The sequence below is a fragment of the Oryctolagus cuniculus genome, chromosome 10 (assembly GCF_051225735.1).
Source record: "Oryctolagus cuniculus isolate XC-2025 breed Fujian yellow rabbit chromosome 10, ASM5122573v1, whole genome shotgun sequence".
Lineage (NCBI taxonomy): Eukaryota > Metazoa > Chordata > Mammalia > Lagomorpha > Leporidae > Oryctolagus > Oryctolagus cuniculus.
In genome coordinates this window covers 93,963,290-93,982,757 of record NC_142876.1, presented here as the reverse complement: position 1 = coordinate 93,982,757, position 19,468 = coordinate 93,963,290, and the positions used below count along the sequence as shown (strand labels likewise).

General features: G+C 46.8%; 2 protein-coding genes across 14 annotated transcripts in view; both read right to left on the bottom strand.

Annotated features, from left to right (window-relative positions):
* Positions 1-18,119, bottom strand: part of ASB14 (ankyrin repeat and SOCS box containing 14) — a 27,977-nt gene extending 9,858 nt beyond the window's left edge. For 3 of the 13 annotated variants that reach the window (XR_016214768.1, XR_016214770.1, XM_089306048.1), the window contains exons 1-10: positions 17,965-18,085; positions 17,298-17,439; positions 14,606-14,660; positions 14,164-14,295; positions 13,910-14,068; positions 7,893-8,138; positions 5,410-5,581; positions 4,137-4,680; positions 2,186-2,339; positions 1,469-1,669 (exon numbers count right to left, since the gene is read on the bottom strand). Coding sequence is in view for 6 of the 13 variants with exons in the window: in XM_089306048.1 (XP_089162174.1) it covers positions 1,491-1,669; positions 2,186-2,339; positions 4,137-4,680; positions 5,410-5,581; positions 7,893-8,138; positions 13,910-14,068; positions 14,164-14,233 (1,524 nt within the window). In the remaining 7 variants the exon portion in view is untranslated. Of the gene's footprint in view, positions 1-1,468; positions 1,670-2,185; positions 2,340-4,136; positions 4,681-5,409; positions 5,582-7,892; positions 8,139-13,909; positions 14,069-14,163; positions 14,299-14,605; positions 14,661-17,297; positions 17,472-17,964 lie in introns of all 13 variants that reach the window. The other 10 variants (XR_016214767.1, XR_016214769.1, XM_089306047.1 and 7 more) reach the window with 5 other exon arrangements.
* The window catches only part of DNAH12 (dynein axonemal heavy chain 12), a 209,048-nt gene continuing 207,103 nt past the window's right edge, over positions 17,524-19,468 (bottom strand). Inside the window, exon 74 of the mRNA XM_051852268.3 lies at positions 17,524-19,468. Within this exon, the coding sequence (XP_051708228.3) occupies positions 19,278-19,468 (191 nt within the window). The 3' untranslated portion in view covers positions 17,524-19,277.

The following is a 19,468-nucleotide window of genomic DNA, read 5'->3' as shown; positions in this document are numbered from 1 at the left end:
CAATAATGAGCTGAGATGTGTTAGACAATTTGTACTCATTACTACTGGGGCCTATTCTAAGAAATTCCTCTGAATTAAAGGGGCTGTATACCAGCTTAAGTTTTACCAGGTGTGCATATTAATCCATGTGCTGTTTGTAGTTGTTTTTTTTTTTTTTAAATAACACCAAGTGCTTTTCTTCTACTAGGAGTTAGTGTTAGAATTTGTCTTGAATTTTATACACACACTTTTAGAAAATCCAGAATTATCTAATAATTTATCTGAGGGCATGCGTATCTTCTCTATTTTTATATACTGATAAACATAGTTTCCCACTCACTTTTAAGCACATACCACACAGTTTGATTTAGAAAAATCATCACCAGGTGAGGTCTGTTCCCCAGTGTGTGCAGCAGCCAGGGCTGGCAGGCCAAAGCCAGGAAGCTATGTGGGTGATTGAGACCCAGCTACTTTTTTGTCAGGATCACATAAGCAAGAAGCTGGATTGGGAACAGCGTGTCTAAGACTCGAACCAGCACTCTGAGGGATGTGGTGGCTTCAAACCACTGTGCTAGATGCACACCCCTGAAGTAGTCTATTTAGTCAAAAATCTCCACCTCAGGAATCATAGCTTCAGTTTCATTAAGGTGGATTGTATTATGCTGAAAAAAATACTAAGCTTTGATATTTGCATATTTAGTCAATCACTGACGAGATGGGCCTTTCCGTTAGTGCTATTAATGTGCCAGCTATGTATGACACAGATGTGGCTGAATGAATGTCAATTTTCTTCACTTTCCACATGGAGAAACCTGCACTTGCATGCAACATAGAATACAGGAAGATTTAATTTAGTACCGGATGCTCACTTGCATTTTCGTATGGGATGATGTTTTAAACCATCATCTTAGAACTGCTGCTCTGTGAACCCTGCCCTTTCAGGTACCAGGCTAGGTTCATTGCAGAAGCCATAAGTTACCAGATGTTTGAAAACACTTTCAGTTCCCATCCCAGCAGCCATAACGAGGGCATTGTGGGGAGAAGGGACACTGTGGGAATTTCACTGGAAGGTTCTGTGTCAATTAACTGAATTACCCCATCTTTGTACTAGACTCTGCAAGGAAATACTATCAGACTATATTGGTTTTAGGACTTTTGCACAAGAACAGCTGGCTTCTACGTCACAGACTGGGGTAAGCCTACCTCCAGTCCAGTCTCTAAGATGCAGATGATGTTCTCCATAAAAAATTGAATTGTCAGAGATGGCATCTAATTTGAGCACACAGAAATTGAGTTTGTATGCTTAAGATCAATATGGAATTGGACCAGGTGTATTTAATTGAAATTTGTATTTGAGTTTGGGTGATTTTAAATTATGCCTTACAATGCTAGCCATTTGTAGGTTGAAAGGCTATGTTCAGAGCAACATTTTACAGGGTATAAACTACATTTGATTCATACTTTAAGAAATACAGCTGCATACTTTTACCTTTTCCTCTGGAGCAGCTTGATTACCAAGTTCCTGTAAAAATTCCTTGTCCATAAAGGTCATATTCTTTGTAAAGGACGTACGCTTTTAGACGATTGGGTAGTGGAAGAAATGACATGAAGACGGGGCATCGCAAATGTAGACGTCCCATGCACTTCCGGATCTTTAGGCGGCACAAATGTTTTAGTGGGCGAGGGTTTGCTAAAAATAAAAGAAATAGGCACATTAACTAAAAGGAAAAAGAGTAGGTTTTAGTGACCCTAGGGTTTAGCTAGTAAATATTATCAAATGATTTGATACATTTAATACTTAAGCTACCAAGCTTTTTATTTGCTATACTTGAACATCACCACCGATGGAGAAATGAAATATTTGATCCAGTGTGCTACTTTGGAAGCATTTTGTTTGGGGAAGGGTCATTTGATACCCTCTATAAATTTAGATCATAGCTTTTTCTCATCACATGGTCACAGTTTAGCTGGATTGGGAAAAAAGTGTTACCTGCTTATATAATAAGCGGTTATCTAACATTATCTATTGGGAAATGGCTGTTATATAAATTTAGTTGTAAATAATAGTAACACTTAAAAGATAGAATAGCATTTTTCTGACTTCTTTAGGTCAAGCTTTTAACCAGAAGAGACAAGTGTTCTAAAAATCAAAGTGAGAGTTACAGTTGGTATTTCAGTAAGAGTTTTCTACAGGAAAGATACTCACTCAAGATAAAATGGATCTCTGACCAGATCCCCTGTTTCTGGAGCACAGCTTTTAACTTTGAACAGATCTGAACTTGATCAACATAATCAAGCATCACTCGAACAACCTTCCCAGAGAGATGCTGCAGCCATGACAACGTCATTACTTCACAGAACTGAGGGGAGAATCACAACACCGTCAAAGTCAGTGGAAGGCGCCAGGGATGTGTGGTTAGCGTAGTGGTCCAAAGTCTCACGTTCCTCAGTCACAGACTAAGGCGCTGCACAAGAAGCTCTGTTCTAATACCTGTGCCTTCAGAACTCTACACATAAAAGATGCATTTACTGTATGACAGTGACTTCCATAATCTCTGTTAACCTCTTCAGTCAGCTGGCTTCTAGAATAAAGATCTCCTTTCTAGCTTCACTCGCACCTACGTGTGGCCACCTGACTACCTTGTAGCCAGAGAGATTTTTTCAGTGGAAGTGGGAGCAGCTCTCAGCAGGGCATGGTTTGTGCTCCTTCCTCAAATGTGGATGTGAGTTTATTCTGGGACTCGTGAAGCCATGCGACAGGACTGACACTTCTGGGATATGAGAAGGCAATGAGCCATCTTGTTAAAGTTATTCTTATCTCAGGGTTTTCTGCCATTTATAACCTAATCCTACCCTGCCGTGTGAGGGGTACGACAGTTTCTGCACATAAGTGCTTTTAGGTAAGATGCCCAAGAGAGAAGTTAGTACCCTACGAACAATCAAGAAATAATCCAACATGTATTTCTAAATGCCAAGTTAATGATGTAGAAACAAAGCCCTATATCAATCATCTGAAGATAATACATCATATTAAATAGTTTGCCTGTCTTAAAAACTGATTCATAGTGTTCTTTCAGCATTTCATTTAAAAAAAACTTTTTTTTTTTTTAAATGAGAGAAATAGGAGAGCACTCCCATCCAGGTTCTCTACCTACATGCCTATAGTTGCTGGAGACTGGGATTGGGCCAGAACAGGGAGGAGGCTGGAGCTAGGGGCAGAGCCAGGAGCTGGGAATGCAATCCAGGTCTCCAGCCTGGGTGGAAGGACCCAGTGAGCCATCGTGTGCTGCCTTCGAGGGTCTGCCTAAGTAGCAAGCTGGAGCTAGGTATTGAGTACAGGTACTCTTGAGGTGGGATGTGGGCATCTTAACCACTAGGCTACCCACTTGCCTGCTCATTTCTGTTTTCAAATCTTGATGCTGTTAATTCAAGTACTTAAAGAGTATCCATTGTATGCTAAGCAGATCTGTAAACAGGAAAGGAGTGAGCAAATGTTTATATTCAGTGTATCGATACAATATTAAAATGGTCCTCTTAGTGATAAGCACTGTGAAAGAAATGTGCAGCATGTGAGAATGATGGGGGAGTGGAGCTACCTAGAACATGGGAGACAGGGCAGGGCCTCTCCTGGGAGCTGGTGCCTGAAATGAGGCCTGAAGAGCAGGAGCCATTTGAAATCAGGAGAGAACTCAAGTCGGGCACGCAGCAGTCACCCCTCAGGGTGGGGAGAACCAGGAGTGTGGCGTGAGGACAGCAAGTGAGATGTCCAGTCCACTAAGTTCATTTCTTGACCACCTTTTCATCAGGTTACCAAAGAAAACCATTTAATAACACGGGAACCATGAAAGAGCCACACATGTAAGGGTGGAGATATCAGAAGCATTTTGGCCAGATAGCTCAAAGAAAAAGGCCAGTTTGAGCATGACACTTGACTAGGGTTGTGCTGCTTTCATAAAACTCCCCAGCAAGGCTCGGCAGACTCGCAGCACTGCTTCCTCAACCTCCTGTACCTTTTACCTCTGCACTATTGTCTTCATCATGGAGTCATTTTACCACATGTTTGTCACACTAGAATCTTTCCAGCCATGAGCTTCCATTGCTGGGGGTCCAGAGCTACAGATCGCGACCGCGAGGTAAGGCAGCTGACGGGGACTTACCATGGTGTCTTTGATAACTGTAGAGGTCCAGCCTTCAAAACTATATAAAGGGTGAACTTTGTCCCCGTGAGGACAGTCGAAGCACAGCTCAATATCGTACCCGTAATTTAACAGCATCCTGAGCATGACTTCGTCTTTGAGCGTGTACTGCAGTGCTGACGGGAAATGCAGGGGGTTGACCCTGCAGAAGTAATTCACGTTGGCCCCGTGCCTCAGCAGCAGGCTTATCAGCTCGTAGTTGCCCATTCTGAGGGCTATCTGCAGGCAGTTCACTGGGTCTTGATTAGGCAGAGCTCCCGCACTCAGAAGCAGCTTCACTGAAGAGAGGTCGCCGTTTGACACCGCGAAATACAAAGCCGACTTTCTTTGGTCATCGTAGTGTTTGCGAATTCTCTGATCTAGCATGAAATTCACGTCGAATCCAGCTTGGATGAGAAGTTCCAGGCACTGAGGGTGTGCCCCTGCTGCAGCGCAGTGAACTGGACTGATCCCGCTCTGCTTAATGGCAGCAAGATTTGTAACTGGAACCAACATCTTTAGAGCTCTGAGAAAGAATTTCAAAGTGCATTTCAAAATCATATTTGCCAAGCTGCAGCCTTGACCAGCCTATGATTATTTTATATTGACACTGATGGTTTTACTATCAAGTGGTATTTAGATTTCTCCAACAAAAAAAGCATAGCTTCTTTATCCAAAAGCTCAGATACCAGGTGCTGCTGACTTACTCTCTAGGTTGTAAGACTCTGAATTAGCCTGTCATTTCAGACCTCATGAAAAAATAGCTCTTGGTCCTTTCAGTGGCTACAGATAGGACTTGGCTTCACTCTCCAGCTGGTCAAGAATTTCGTACCCTTAGAGAGATAAAGAACATAAAGTGTGTGGTGTGTGGAGTCTGGCATGGTGAGTAAGACACCACTTGGTAACCCATGCATCCTATTTCAGGGTGCTTGGGTTCAAGTCCTGGCTCTGCTTCTAAGTCCAGCTTCCTGCTAAATGCGTGTCCTGGGAATGAGAGGGCTTCACCATTCAGGTCCCTGGCACCCCTGTGGGAGCCTCAGATTGACTTCATGGCTCCTGGCTTCAACCCCCTGGGTTCCCACACCCATGGGGGAGCCTCAGATTGAGTCCCTGGCTCCTGGCTTCAACTTGACCGAGCCCCTGCTATTAGACTGGGGGAGTGAACCAGGGCCTGGAAGATCTCTGTCTCTTTCATACAAAACATGAGAACTATGGCTCTTGTATCTGTTATTTACAGTAATGGAATTGAACTTACAATAGGTGGCCCCTGTCGGCAGCCACATGGATGGGCAGGTGACCCGAGTTCTTGGGGATGTTGGCATCAGCTCCATACTCGAGCAAGAGAGTCACAGAGTCTGGGTTTCCTCCTCTAGCAGCTTCCAGCAGGATGGAAGAAGAATCAGACGCCTGACCATGAGCGTTAGCTCCTAGGAAGAGGGAGTCTTTTTAGCAAAAATTATTTTCCACTGTCTTGCTTAGGCAACCTTAAAAATACATCGCCACGGCCACAATGCAGTAACTGAGCACCTACTCTACAAAGCGCTAAGAATCCAAGAAAGTGTGTACCTCGTGCTCTAAGCAATTTACAAACCAGCTGATAAAGCAAGAAAATACTTCAAGTAGTTTCCAACATGAGTAAATTGGCTTTCAGTAATATTATTTGTTTCAAACGTGACAATTCCAATAGAAAGACTTTCATAAAAGGTAGTTTAACTTTTTGGGCCAGCCTACAAAAGCCCCCTTAACTCATCACATAGGACTAAAATCCTGAGCTGTATCTCCATGCCAGCTGATGATGGTGTTTTGGTGGAAAAGTGCCTTTGTTCAGTTTTCACCCGTTCTCAGGGACTTCACAGTCAGACATACTGCAGTTGTTTTTAATTGAAGCTGCAAGTGGCTGACAGCTAAAAGGTGAACTGTAGAGCCCTGTATGCTAAGTGTCACAGGAGTGGTGTGCGTAAGAAGACAGACTGTTGCCTAGGGGGGCTCTGGCTGAGGTGTGAAGGGAGCTGGGAGGTGGAAGAAGGGGACAGGATGCTGGGTCAGTTGCTGAAGACTGCTCAGTACATGGACAAAGTTGATGAGAGCATTCTGGGTATATTCACAGATGTGATGACTTTAAACAGACTCCCTAAGTCTTCAGGGTGCAGTGGCTGCCCGAGAACCCCATTCCTAGAATGCATTAAGTCTAAGGAGCCTCCATTTCCCGAGCACTGATCATGTGCTTCCAGGTGCAGAACTTCCCAGTGTTACAACAATCCCCGAAGTTCTAGGGCCCTTACTTTAAAAACGAAGAACTCAGGCTCTTCTCCAAACACACACACCAGTAAGCCGAGCACAGGTCTCCTGGACCCAGAATCGTTTCTGTGATGCCACATTGCCACTCCGGCCTCGCTAGGCAATGGCATCTGCCATCAGACAGATGTGGCTTCAATGGCTGGCTCTCCCGGTTACTATCTGTGTCCCTTTGTGCACACTGCTTTGTCAAGGGGCCGTGTGGGGAAATGCTCGTTTCCGGCCTCACTGCGGTGAACCAATACTTGTCTCTTTCAAGGATACAGGAGTTGTTATCTGTTGCTTCTTGTGAGTTTCTGTATTTTAATCAATAATCTATACAAAAGGGTCCTCCCTCCTCAAAGGTGAAAGGTCCAGTGTTGACTTTGTTTTTCGAGCAAATGACTGAAGACATTTCTTAGGCCATTCCTTGTAAACATCCTACTTTAAGTGTCTGGTGGCCAAACACCGGAAACCAGCTTCCCACACGGGAGAGCAAAGATTTAGGAAAAATCAAAATCTCAAGGTTGTTGTGGAATGCAGGAGTCCTCGCCATCTAGAATAGGAGAGACCAGGACTGTCTTACAAAGGAGTGGAGAGAGTGAATGTGCAGGAGAGAGGGAGCGAGGGAGCGAGCTTCTGGAATAGGGAGGAGAAAGAAGGCAATTTTGCTATGAGGACATTGTTCAGTCTGGTTACAAGTTCACGTCTTTCAAAAAAGCTTCAGATACTGCATTGCTTCATCCAACCGTGTCATCAGTGGAGCACCCCTCAGAGACAGTAAGTGCCAAAGTTCTCTGAGCAAAGATTCCCTGCGAGTTAAACCAGGATCTAAAGTGGCTTCAGGGCTGGAGGCTGTGTTGGGAGGGAAGTCCCGCCTCCAGCTCGGTATCTGACCTTTCCTTCCCTCCAATGCACAATGAGGATACACCCGCCTCCCAGGTCTTAAGAGACGGGTAGTTTCATCCCTGTCACTCAGAACCTTCTCAGTAAGCACTGGTTGGCTTCCCCTTCTCTTGGAGTTTTGGTTATTGAGTGAAGAATTGGAACCCAAAGACAAGAAATTAGGAAGAATTTCCCAGAATCTAAAGGCATTTGATGACATGAAACTGCCTTACAACTTAGCTTATGCAGGGAGAACATGTGGGGAGTTTGCAAGGTCTTTGATTTCATGATTCTAGTAAAGGCTAACACCATGAAAAAGTAAAAAAATAGAACCCTTCCTCTTAGCACGGTGAGAGGACAGGAGGAGCCTGTGTCCCTGTACTCTTAGGGAAACGACGACACACCAGAAAGGAAAATCTCCATTTTAGGCTTTGCAGGAGCCAACAGCAGCACATACTCCTCCCAGACATTCCCTTCAGGCTTACAGAAGTGAGCTTCTGCTATTTTGAAGCTCTCCATCACGAGGAGAGCCCGTGGTACGTTAGCCCGGGAGCGTGCGCACTGGCACGGAAGCCTTGCCTTTCTGCAGTAGCATCTCCATGACTTCAGTGTGGCCACCTTGGGCAGCCAGAGCGAGAGGGGTGAATCCGTAGGAGCTCCGCGCATCGGGGTGCGCCCCGGAAGCCAGCAGCAGCTTCACCATGTCCCGTCGGCCCAGTTTGGCTGCCTCGTGCAGAGCTGTCCTCTCGTTGGCACAGCGCAGGTTGACGTTGGCTCTGTGGCTGATGAGCAGGGCGACCACGTCGTAGGAGTCACGCAGAACAGCTGGGAAATTAGAAGCAAGGTGGACGTGTTAATATTCAAATAGAAAGAAAGAGTATCAAGTTGGCTGGTGCCCCCAGACATGTGTTTGCTTGTTTTAAATTAGGGTATTTGAAAGCAGAAATACAGAGATCTTCCATCTGCCGGTTCACTCTCCCAATGCCTCCAACAGCCAGGAGCCCAGATCTCCATCAGGTGTCCTACTCGGGTGGCAGAGACCCCGGTACTGGAGCCATCACTGCTGCCTCCCGGAGTGCACGTGAGCAGGAAGCTGGAATTGGAGGCAGAGCTTGGACTTCAACCCGGGCACTCCGATGAGGGGTTCTGGCGTTCCAATTGCTATCTTGACCTACAGGTCTAATTCCTACCCTTCCTTCAGGCCTCTCAGGAGCTGTTCTACCTACCCCCGTACTCCATTATTATTATTATTAGGGAGAGAGATGAATCTTTCATATGCTATTTGTTCCCCCAAATGCCTACAACAGTGAGAAATGAGGAGCCTGGAACTCCATCCGGGTCTCCCATATAGGTGGTGGGGACTTAAGTACTTCAGCCATCACCTGTGGCCTCCCGGGGCACATACACGTCAGTAGGCAGCTGGACTGGAAGCAGAGCTCAAGCAGGCACTGTACCATGGGGTGTGGGGGTCCCAGGCAGCAGTTTTGGCGCTATACCACCATGCCTGCCCCATGCTCCAGCACTGTGTTTAGGAGACAGATTGTAAAACAAGGCACGCAGCACATAATAGTAATAGTACTTTACATCAATGGACTATTTGTTTGTAAGTCATGACAAATCATTGTCTACCTGTCTGCCTACAAGGTTGAAATACATGAACACATGCTCACCTGTCATCTTAATTCTCTTGAAAAATGGTACCTTAAGTCCTCAGGACAGTCCTGGCAATGCTGCCACCAGTCTCTCTCTCTCTCTCTCTGTCTCTCTCTCTCTCCCTCCCCTGTCTCTCTCTGTCTCTGTCTCTCTCTCTCCTCAAAAGATTTATTTGAAAGGTAGAGATACAGAAGCCAGGAGCTTCTTCTGGGTCTTCCCCAAGGATGTAGGGGCCCAAGTACTCAGGCCATCTTCTGCTACTTTTCCATGCATATTAGCAGGGAGCTGGATTGAAAGTGGAGCAGCTGGGACTAGAACCAGTGCCCATGAGATGCAGACTTAAACTTCTATGCCACAGTACCAGCTCCACGGATGGTTACAAAGAAAAGCCAAGATAGCAACAGCACCTACCTCAGCTAATCAATGACTAATGTGTAAGTTTGATCTGCGTGTTTGGGGGAGTGGTTGAGCCCAGAGAAAATAGGGTTTTGGCTTGTGTTTCTCCAAACGTACTCACAGAAAGCCCCTGGAGGGTCTCTGAAGACAATGATCTAACGATCATGTAGTTAGAAAAATAGAGACTCGCACTGTGGCATAGTGGCTGAGGTTGCTGCCTGCCACGCCAGCACCCCTTATGGGCACTCCTGCTTCTGATCCTGCTCCCTGCTAACGCACCTGAGAAAGCAGTGGAGGACAGCCCAAGTGTCTGGGCTCCTGCCACCCACGTGGAAGACCGAGGTGAAGCTCCTGGTTTCGGCTGGCCCAGCCCCGGCCATTGAGGCCATCTGTGGAGTGAACGAGCAGATGGCCCATATGTCTGTCTCTCCCTCTCTCTTTGTAACACTTTCAAGCATACAGATAAATCTTTTAAATAAATAAATAAAGGCCCCTTTAAGATTGACTTTGCACATTGGTGCACTGAGGACTCTGAGAATTCTTTTTTTTTTTTTTTAAAGATTTATTCATTGATTTGAAAGGCAGAGTTAGAAAGAGGCAGAGGCAAAGCTAGAGCGAGTATTCCATCCGCTGGTTCACTCCGCAAATGGCTGCAATGGCTAGAGCTGTGTCGATCTGAAACTAAGAGCCAGGAGTTTCTTTTGGGTCTCCCATTTGGGTGCAGGGGCCCAAGGACTTGGGCCATCTTCTACTGCTTTCCCAGGCCCTAGCAGAGAGCTGGATCGGAAGTGGAGCAGCTAGAACTTGAACCTGTGCCCATATGGGATGCTAGCACTCCAAGCAGCAGCTTTACCTGCTGTGACACAGCACCAGCCCCAGATTCCTGTTTTCCTGTTTTTTTCACACGTGGCTTTTACTCCCACACCAGGTAACTACCCCGATTCCCTATCTTACACACAAGGACACCGATTCAGAGAAGTCAGACCTGAACCAGATTTCTTCTCACTCTCGGGGGTTTGGTAGCTTGCGAGCTGTTCTGTAGTAGGCTCCTCTGCCTGTGTTTTCTCTTCAATTGAAAGCCCAAGGGAGCATCTTGGAAGATGCTGGGCAGGGCCCACATCTGCACCCTCGCCTGCTCCGCGGCTGTGCTCTTTGCTCTTTCTTGTCTTCCTTGATCACTCACACCCGTGCAAGGTTTGAACAGAGTGGATTACTCCGGCCTCCTCCCCTGCCCTGTGTTCCTTCTCCTTCTTTGGCATTAACAACCTGCTTGCACTGCTACTTGGTTGTATTTTCCGGTGTGGGTCTAACCTAATGCCGCCTCACTATGGAAAGTGAGGCTCTAACTTGTTTTCTCCTCCTCCACTCACACAGCTGTACCTGGCTCATCCACCAACCGTCTAAGACATTCAGAGCAGAATTTTTCTCTATTGTTTACCTTGTGATGATCATGCCTGCTGTTCAAAGCTGGACCACAATCAGGCTGCTTTTCCTATTCCCCTTTTTGTTTTCCCGGTTAACTTGACATTTCAATAGCTTAGTTTTCAATTCGCTTATCATGAATTCAATCCCAAACTCTAAACCATCTTAAGTGCGCTTTCAAGGCATTCGTTCCTGTCCCACCGTGGTCTTGAAGCCGTCTCTGCACGGGGCTCTTGACTGTTCCAGCCAGGTCCTGGGGCTCTGTAACGTGTCGCGTGCCACGGGCACCGGCCACCGTCACCCTGGCTGGGGGGGATCTCAGCTGCCTACCTCTTCAGTGGGATCCTGCTTCCTGGACACCAAGCTCTTTTTTTTTTTAATACATCTGTCATCCATCATCTTGTTTGAGTTTGGCTAAATGTGGAATTTCAGTTGGAAACAGTTTTCCTTCAGAATTTGTAAGCCTGTCCTGCACCAGTTTCACAAGCTCCTAGTCGCCTGTGAGAAGGCTGACACCACTCTGATCTCTCATCTTTTGTATCTGTCACATTTCTTTTTCCCCTCTTTCTCAGCTATCTTGTGGAAGCTTCTCTTCGCCCCAGGTGACTGGGTAGCTATTTTTAAAACGCTTTTTCTTTTCTTTTTTTTTTTTTTAAAAAATGACAACAGGAACTTCTGTTCAATACAGTTAGACTATATAGGTAGAAAAGATAAGAGAGCCATAATTTCACCTCTTTGAGATGTTTGCTAACCTTAGCTATCTGCATTTATTTCTAAATAATAATTGAGATTTTAAAATAAATGCAGTTTCTTAGAAGTTATTCTGAATCACTTTATTAACCAAAATTCTCTGATAACTAGCTTTTCTGCATTTATGCTATTAATTCCCAACTGGATGATTACCCTTAGTCCTTCAAGATCTTAAAACACCTAATTTTATCCAAGCTCTCCAGTTACTGATTATTGCGACGAGGGATGTGTGGGGAATCATTCTAGATGCCAGTGCGCATTCGAAATGCTAAGAACCTCTTGTGCATAATGTGCTGTAGGAAGTACTGCAACCTAGGGCCAGCACTGTGGCATAGTGGGTAAAGCTGCCACCTGCCGGTTCAAGTCCAGGCTGTACCACTTCCGATCCAGCTCTCTGCTATGGCCTGGGAAAGCAGTAGAGGATGGTCCAAGTCCTTGGGCCCCTGCACTCACATGGGAGACCTGGAGGAGGCTCCTGGCTCCTGGCTTCAGATCAGCGCAGCTCCAGCCATTGTGGCCAACTGGGGAGTGAATCAGCGGATGAAGACCTCTCTCTCTTTCTGCCTCTCCTTCTTTCTCTGTGTAACTTTGACTTTCAAATAAATAAATAAATAAATAATCTTAAAAAAAAAAAAAGAAAGAACTGCCACCCCTCTAAGACGGCAAACAAAAGTGTCCCAGATGTTGGATCTTGAATTCACTGAGCGCGCTCAGCTTGTCCTTTCTTACACACACCTTTGTCTTGACTTAGTTCATCCCTGCGAGGCTGTCTCCATCTTGTCTGTTATCTTTTCATCACTCCTGCTATTCGCATCTTGCTCACCTTGGATCATCCTTCTAATTTTTTTTAAATATTTTAAATTATTTATTTGAGAGGCAGAATTGCAGAGAGAGAGAGAGAGAGAGAGAGAGAAAGTCTTTGATCTGCTGGTTCACTCCCCAAATGGCTGCACCGGCTGGAGCTGAGCCAATCCAAAGCCAGGAGCCAGGAGCTTCTTCCGGGTCTCCTACATGGGTACAGGGGCCCAAGGACTTGGGCTGTCTTCTGCATTCCCAGGCCATAGCAGGGAGCTGGATTGGAAGAGGAGCAGCTGGGACTTGAACTGGTGCCCATATGGGATGCTGGTGCCACAAGCTGAAATTTAGCCCATTATGCCATAGCGCAGACCCCGATTTTCCATTTCCTATCTTTTTCTTCTGGAAGTTTTTCTTTTCTTTTCTTTTCTTTTTTTTTTTTTTTTTTTTTTTTGACAGGCAGAGTGGACAGTGAGAGAGAGAGACAGAGAGAAAGGTCTTCCTTTTCCATTGGTTCACCCTCCAATGGCCGCCGCGGCCGGCGCACCGCACTGATCCGATGGCAGGAGCCAGGATCCAGGTGCTTTTCCTGGTCTCCCATGGGGTGCAGGGCCCAAGCACTTGGGCCATCCTCCACTGCACTCCCTGGCCACAGCAGAGAGCTGGCCTGGAAGAGGGGCAACCAGGACAGAATCCGGCGCCCCGACCGGGACTAGAACCCGGTGTGCCGGCGCCGCTAGGCGGAGGATTAGCCTAGTGAGCCGAGGCGCCGGCCCTGGAAGTTTTTCTAAATACCATCTTCTAGCACTGTTTTGATATTTTTATCTTGCCTATTTATAATTTGTATGAATTTCTTTTTTATTTGATATTTCTTATAGCATCCTATTATTTCATTAATCTCTCTGAGAAGTTAATGATTTCCCCTTATAGTTTATTTTCCCTAAATTCTCTCCTCTAGAATAATCTCTATCTTGTCTGTGGGGGACTTTGCTTAGCTAATCCTTGGCTACGTGCTCAAGAGTTGAGGATCTGAGCAGGCTGGAAATTCTGCCTGTGGGCGGGGCTTGCGGGTGGTGGGTGTCACCGTGGAGCGTGTGTTTGGGCCACGTTTTGGGGAGCTCCCAGGGCCACAGTCTTCAGCCTCTTGCTGACCGCCAGCTTTTTGGAATCCTGGTGGTGGTGGTGGTGGAGGTGGAGGTGGAGGTCAGCGGATGGTTGCTGAATTCCGCAGGTGTTCTCAATCTGCCACTCTCGCACTCACCTGCAATTCTCTGCTCCAGAGGCCCTCTCTTGAAGCAGCCCTGAGCGTAAACCTGCTGGGCGCTGCGGGGGTATCCGGAGGCTGCCTGCGCCCCACAGTTTTCAGCTAGCGCCCCCTGGCGGCTGCCCGCCCCGCCCCTCCCCTCCCAGGTCGGGTCTACACTAGCGACCAACAAGCCGGTCCTCGGCACAGGCCGGCCCTGGGAAAGCTCCTGGCAGGTCGGGAGCTGCAAGCGGGCACGAGGAGCTGCCCGAAACCCGCGGGCACGGAGGAAGCCCTCAGCCCCAGGCTCCTCTCCCGAGAAAGGGCGTTCGTTCACCTGTGAGCAGAGGAGAATTGCCTTCGAAGTTCTTAGCATCCGGGTCGCAGCCATTGATGAGAAGAAAGCCAGTGTTCTCGACGAGGCAGTGGCTGACGGCCAGGAACAGCGGTGTTTCCCCCTGCTCTGTGCGCCGCTCCCACACCCTGGCTTCTGAGGCTGAAATACGTTCATCATAGCGCACGGGTTAACAAACGCAAATAAGCTCCCGACTCATCTCTCAGAAGCGTCAGCCAGAGGTAAAGGCAGTTTACCCTTCAGGGTTATCTCCAGAATGTTCTTATTGAGTTGCGCCGCAGCCTTATGCAGGGGGGTCCACCCCATCCCATCTGCCTCATCGAAAGCCGAGTGGTGCTGGGCCAGCTGCGACAGTGCGTCTTCCTCACCTGTTAGCAGGCCAGAGGAGAGCAGGTTCACATCCGGCGCGCTGCTACCGACCCCCGCCGGCCTGGCTGCTGACACGACTGCCTTTTACCAAAGCCACGTCCAGATGGCTTGGGAGGGCGGAGCCCGTCTCCTGGCCACACCACCTGGGCCCCTGCACGCCCCAGCAGCAGGTTCCCATGGGCAGCTGCAGCTCTTGGCCAGGTTGTGCCCACGTCGGCCCTGCCCAGTGCTCAGCCTCTAGGAGCAGCTGTTTCTGGGTTTTGCGAGCTGAGAGGGGAGCAAGGGGCTAGAACAGGAAGAGTACTTAACTGCCTCTATGCTGTCAACTATCTTCTTATACTCGGCGCTCACCGCGGAAGGAAAGCTGCGCAGAAGAGACACTTGTGTGAGGGAAGGGCTGAGGCATCCCACGGAAACCCAAAGCCAGTGGGGTGTGGAACCCAGAGTCAGCGCTCGTTAGCCAAGGATGGAGCCCTCCAGTGGGGTGACGACTGAGACCGGGACAGAAGCGCTGCTCTGGGTGATTCCTGGTGGTGCTCTGGGGCCTCATCCCACGGCCTTGGCTGGTCCTCGGGCACCCCCTTCCTGGCCTGCCTTCCTCAGGGCGAGGACTGTACCAGCCTGGAGAGAGCCCCCAGGTGTGCGCAACTGAAGCAAACCTGCCTAGGGCTGCAACTCTCACAGTCTCACTGTCACATGCTAAAGATTTATTAATTTACTTGACAGGCAGACAGAGAGAGAGGTCTTCCATCTGCTGGTTCACTCCCAAGATGGCCCCAATGGCTGGAGCTGGTCCGGGCAGAAGCCAGGAGCTTCTTCCGGGTCTCCCACGTGGGTGCAGGGGCCCAAGAACTTAGGCTATCCTCTGCTGCTTTCCCACGTGCATTAGCGAGCAGCTGGATCAGAAGTGGAGCAGCCGGGACTTTAACTAGACACCAGGCGCAGGCTTAATCTACTAAGCCACAGCACTGGCCCCAAGATATCAATGATTCAATCACAGAGTATTTTTTTAAAAACTCGAAGTCATCATGGTGTGGGTTTTTAAAAACCGAATTCACACTCAGAAAACACTATTAGCAGTTTAAGTGATACATTTTATAAAATAATTTGAAATTTTATGGTTCTGTTTAGGACTATTTTCTAGATAGTCTGTCATTTTCCCAAGAAGGTCTGTCATTTTCCCATTTTCTTTCATTTCTCAATGGACTCAGTTGAAGAGAATCAATTCCCCCAGATGATCTGTCCTCCTTAACGAGCTGTTCAGTTAAATGCTCTTAAACTGAGATCTGGGCTCCTAGACTGAGTACTCTTCTCTTTTGGGGGCACTGTGCGGGACCACCACACACCACTCAGTGCTGCAGAAGCAACGCCGACAGTGCTGCAGAAGCAACGCCGACTTCCGATCCTCCAGTTCTGTGACTCAGAAACCCAAAGAGGATCTCCTGGGCTGCAATCAGAAGGCAGCAGGGCCCTGTTCCTCCCGGAGGCCCCAGAGGACCACTTCTTCCCTTTTTCCAGCTTGTAGAGGCCCCCACGTTTCCGGGCTCGTGGGCCCCTTCCTGCAACCTCAGAGCCAGCAGCGTTGGCTCAGTCCTCCTCTCTCCGCCATTTCTGAGTTCTCTCTCCTGCCTCCCTTTCACTGGTGATTCCACTGGGCCCACCTGGATAACCTCGGCTACTTGTCCCATCTTGAAGGCAGGTGGTCAGCACCCTAGTGCCATCTGTGGCCTTCCTCTTTGCCATGTAAGGTTGTATATTCACAGGCTCCGTGAATTAAGACCTGGACGTCTGTCTCAAGTACATTCCAGTTTTCTAGTTCCTTCAAATCAGTAAGACTTACTAAGTGTCACACAACTCTTGCAAGTCCAGCAAATGAAATTTACGACTAGACTCCATCTCAGTCTCTCTGAAGCATTTAGGTATGCTTTACTTGGTCAATCTCATGCCTTTCAACCTAAAATTGAGTTCAGAGTTTTTTAGTTTTGCATGTTTAAATTTCAATCACAAGACTAATTAACAAAGAATCTGACAGACCCAATTTCTCTATAAAACTTTACAGGTTATTTTAGAGATCATTCCTACATTAGACACAGAAGTAGAGAAATGGGGTGTGGTTCAGCGCACTGCCAGCACTGGACCTCTCTCTGAAGACTCCGACGGCACCTGCCTCACAGAGTGAGAACGTGAGGGAGTTCATGTTTACCAAGTGCGTTTTTCAGCAGTGTGGCACGCACCCAGTGATCACCCCATGAGTGTGTTATCTTTCAAAATCAGTGAGTTTTGATGGACTTTGTCATCTCCGTAATCATAAACTATCTTGAGGTTAAAAAACATTTCATCAGTCTTCCCTTCAGCAGGAAAGCAGAGGTCACCGCTGCAAGCAACCCGGGCTCATCACCCCCGAGAAAACGGTGGTCACCAGGGCGGGGGCTGGGGTCCCTGGTCAGCCAACAGCACGTTTCACCAGATGTGCGTGCCCGTGGAGTGCCGGAAGCCAGTTCCTTCCCCGCTGAGGGACCCCTAGTCCTTCTCCGCTCTTGTCAAGACAGGACTCTGAGTCCACACCTCAAGAGGGACTGCTGTCCTCTGGGTTTCCCTTTACTTAACTCCCCCTTGTGATCTGAGCGGACCAGCGCCTGCACGGAGGTCCAGGACGGCTCTCTGGGGGGTCTTGGCTGGATGTGCGCATGTCTCTGGCTCCCCAAAGCCACGGTGTGCTACAGGTCTTCCCTGGCCCCTGCTTCTCCTCTTTTCGCTCTTTCTTCTGATTTCCAGTCCCAGATTTGCTACGAGCCTCCTTCAACTATTTTCTTTACTGCTTCAATTCTCAGTTCTTTTCCAACTGTCCCTGACTGGGCAGGCATCCTGCCTTACAGATAGTGCACCACAGCTCCTTGTCTTCCGACACCTCTCTTGTGTCTTTGTCCTAGTAGAATGATGCCACTGACAAGCCTCGCCTGTGCAATACCTAACAGGACCGTGCCCGGGAGGGACCCATTACCTCTCATCCTCAGCTGCGCGCTGTGCGGCTCCCGGCTTGTGGGCGTCCTGCAGACTCCGCTGGATGGTGAGCTGGGTGTCCAGGTCCTCCTCCGCATCCCCGTCGTTGGGGTAATAGTCCATGCCAACCGTGGACAGGCCGACTTGGAAGGCACAAAGGACTCAAGGTATTTTTCTGATTGTGAAAAGAGTGTCTTAAATTATAACAAAGTCAGACAGCCTGAAAGTTGATGGGATTGCCAAATGAAGAAAATGCACATTTATTAAGCAATATATTCATTTAACTTTTTTCCATTAACTTAAACCCGGTTTTGGACTGCTACAGATCCCACACAAATTAGAAGCTTCCATGAGTAGCCATTTATTTCAAGCTTATTCAGAAAACACAGCCTTTCATACAAAACTTAGGGCAGTGTCATGGTAACACTCAAAATGCTCATCCTGGCTTGTGAGTTTTTCTGAGTGATCACAGCACTTCCCCGAGAGAACATCTTTCCCACACAGCTGTGCTGAAAATACATTTTAATAGTAAACATGAAAAATAAACATGTTCTAGAAATGAATGTCCTCTCCAACTACGACACAGAACAGCAATAGCAGGAGTAAAAACCAAAGTATTTTACTAGGCAGTTACTAAGTTGTAGCATGGAATAGGGTCGATCACATACCAAAGACGGTTCACCTTTTGTTATCTCCTTCAGGACAGCACTGAGACTTTCACTGTTAAGCATTAGCACATGCAAGCTTCAGAATTTTCATTTCTATTTAGGATCTCCAATCGCCTGTAGTGACCACTCCATTAATAGCTCTACTATAAATACCTAATCATGAGACAGTCTGGCACATTCTCCTTGTTTTTTACATGTGGTTTAGCTCTGTTTGAAAACATGACCTCTTTATGCTACATTCATCAAATTTAAAGGACAGAATATTTTATTCCTGAAATAAAAAGCTTTTATGGGGGGGGGGGCTGACCAAGAAGAGAATTCCTTCTCTTAAAACTCATGCACATAGCACTGAAAAGTAGAATCTACTTCCCACTTAAGAGTCCGGGTCACTGAATTATCAGTAGTGACTGCTCAACAATCCAAATTTCTTGGGTAGCTGCACCTGTATTTTCTCTGGGTTATGGAATGGTGGCCTCAAGTGTCCTTGGAATTCTAAGAAAGGAATTAACTCTACACACACAAAAATAGATGAAATGAAATTTTTCTTTTGCTGAAGTATTTTAATGTACACTAATACTATGAGTGCATATTAAGTAATATATTAATTGTTAAAAATAATGCCGGGAGCACCTCACATTTCCAGCCAGTTGAAAAGCAAGTTTTGAGCCTCCTTTCCTTCTCGCAGGGGCACTTGAGAAATGAAGTCATCGCATTAGATACATGAACATATAGCTCTGTAACTGGCTCAGTATTTTCCTTATTGACAGTTTCTTGCCCAATTTTAAAGCTCAAGCATAATCACTTCTGGTAGTTGAGTAGGAAGTAAAATATCACTGAAGTGGAAGAAATAAATGACCTAACATGTATGAAAGAGATAAAACTTCTTAAGTTTTATCATTTAATCCCCTCAATTTCACATATATTTGGGAAATACATACATGCTTACGAATATATATATATAATATATATATATATATAACTTAAAGAAGGAAGTAAAAACTTTAAAGGTTTTTCAGATGCTTCAAAGGAACCCTTCTTTTCACATCTTCCGTCCAGAGGTGTCTGTAACTTTATGGGTCCACTTAGAAGGCTCCATTCCAAACTAGAGTGGCATAACAGAGAGGACCACCACACAAAACCAATCACAAAGACCACTATGCAGAATGACAGCAGGTACTTGATTTTTTAAATATATATATACATTAAATAAGCTATAATGTATTATTAAATAAACATATTTAATATATTTAATATTTATATTTTTAAGAAATGGTTTTCTTTAGTCTTACAAATACTTTTTAAATTTGTCCAATTTAATCATCCAACTGGCAAAGCAATGCGACCCCACGCTTGATCCAGTGCTGGGTGGGCTGGTCTGTTTTCAATGACATTGCGATGACAAAATTCGTGGAATGTCCTGTGGTGGAAAGGGTTCCTTTGCGTTCACTTGTCTTGTAGAGGGGGCAGACATAGGCACTGGATTTCACAATCTGAGACTTTTGAG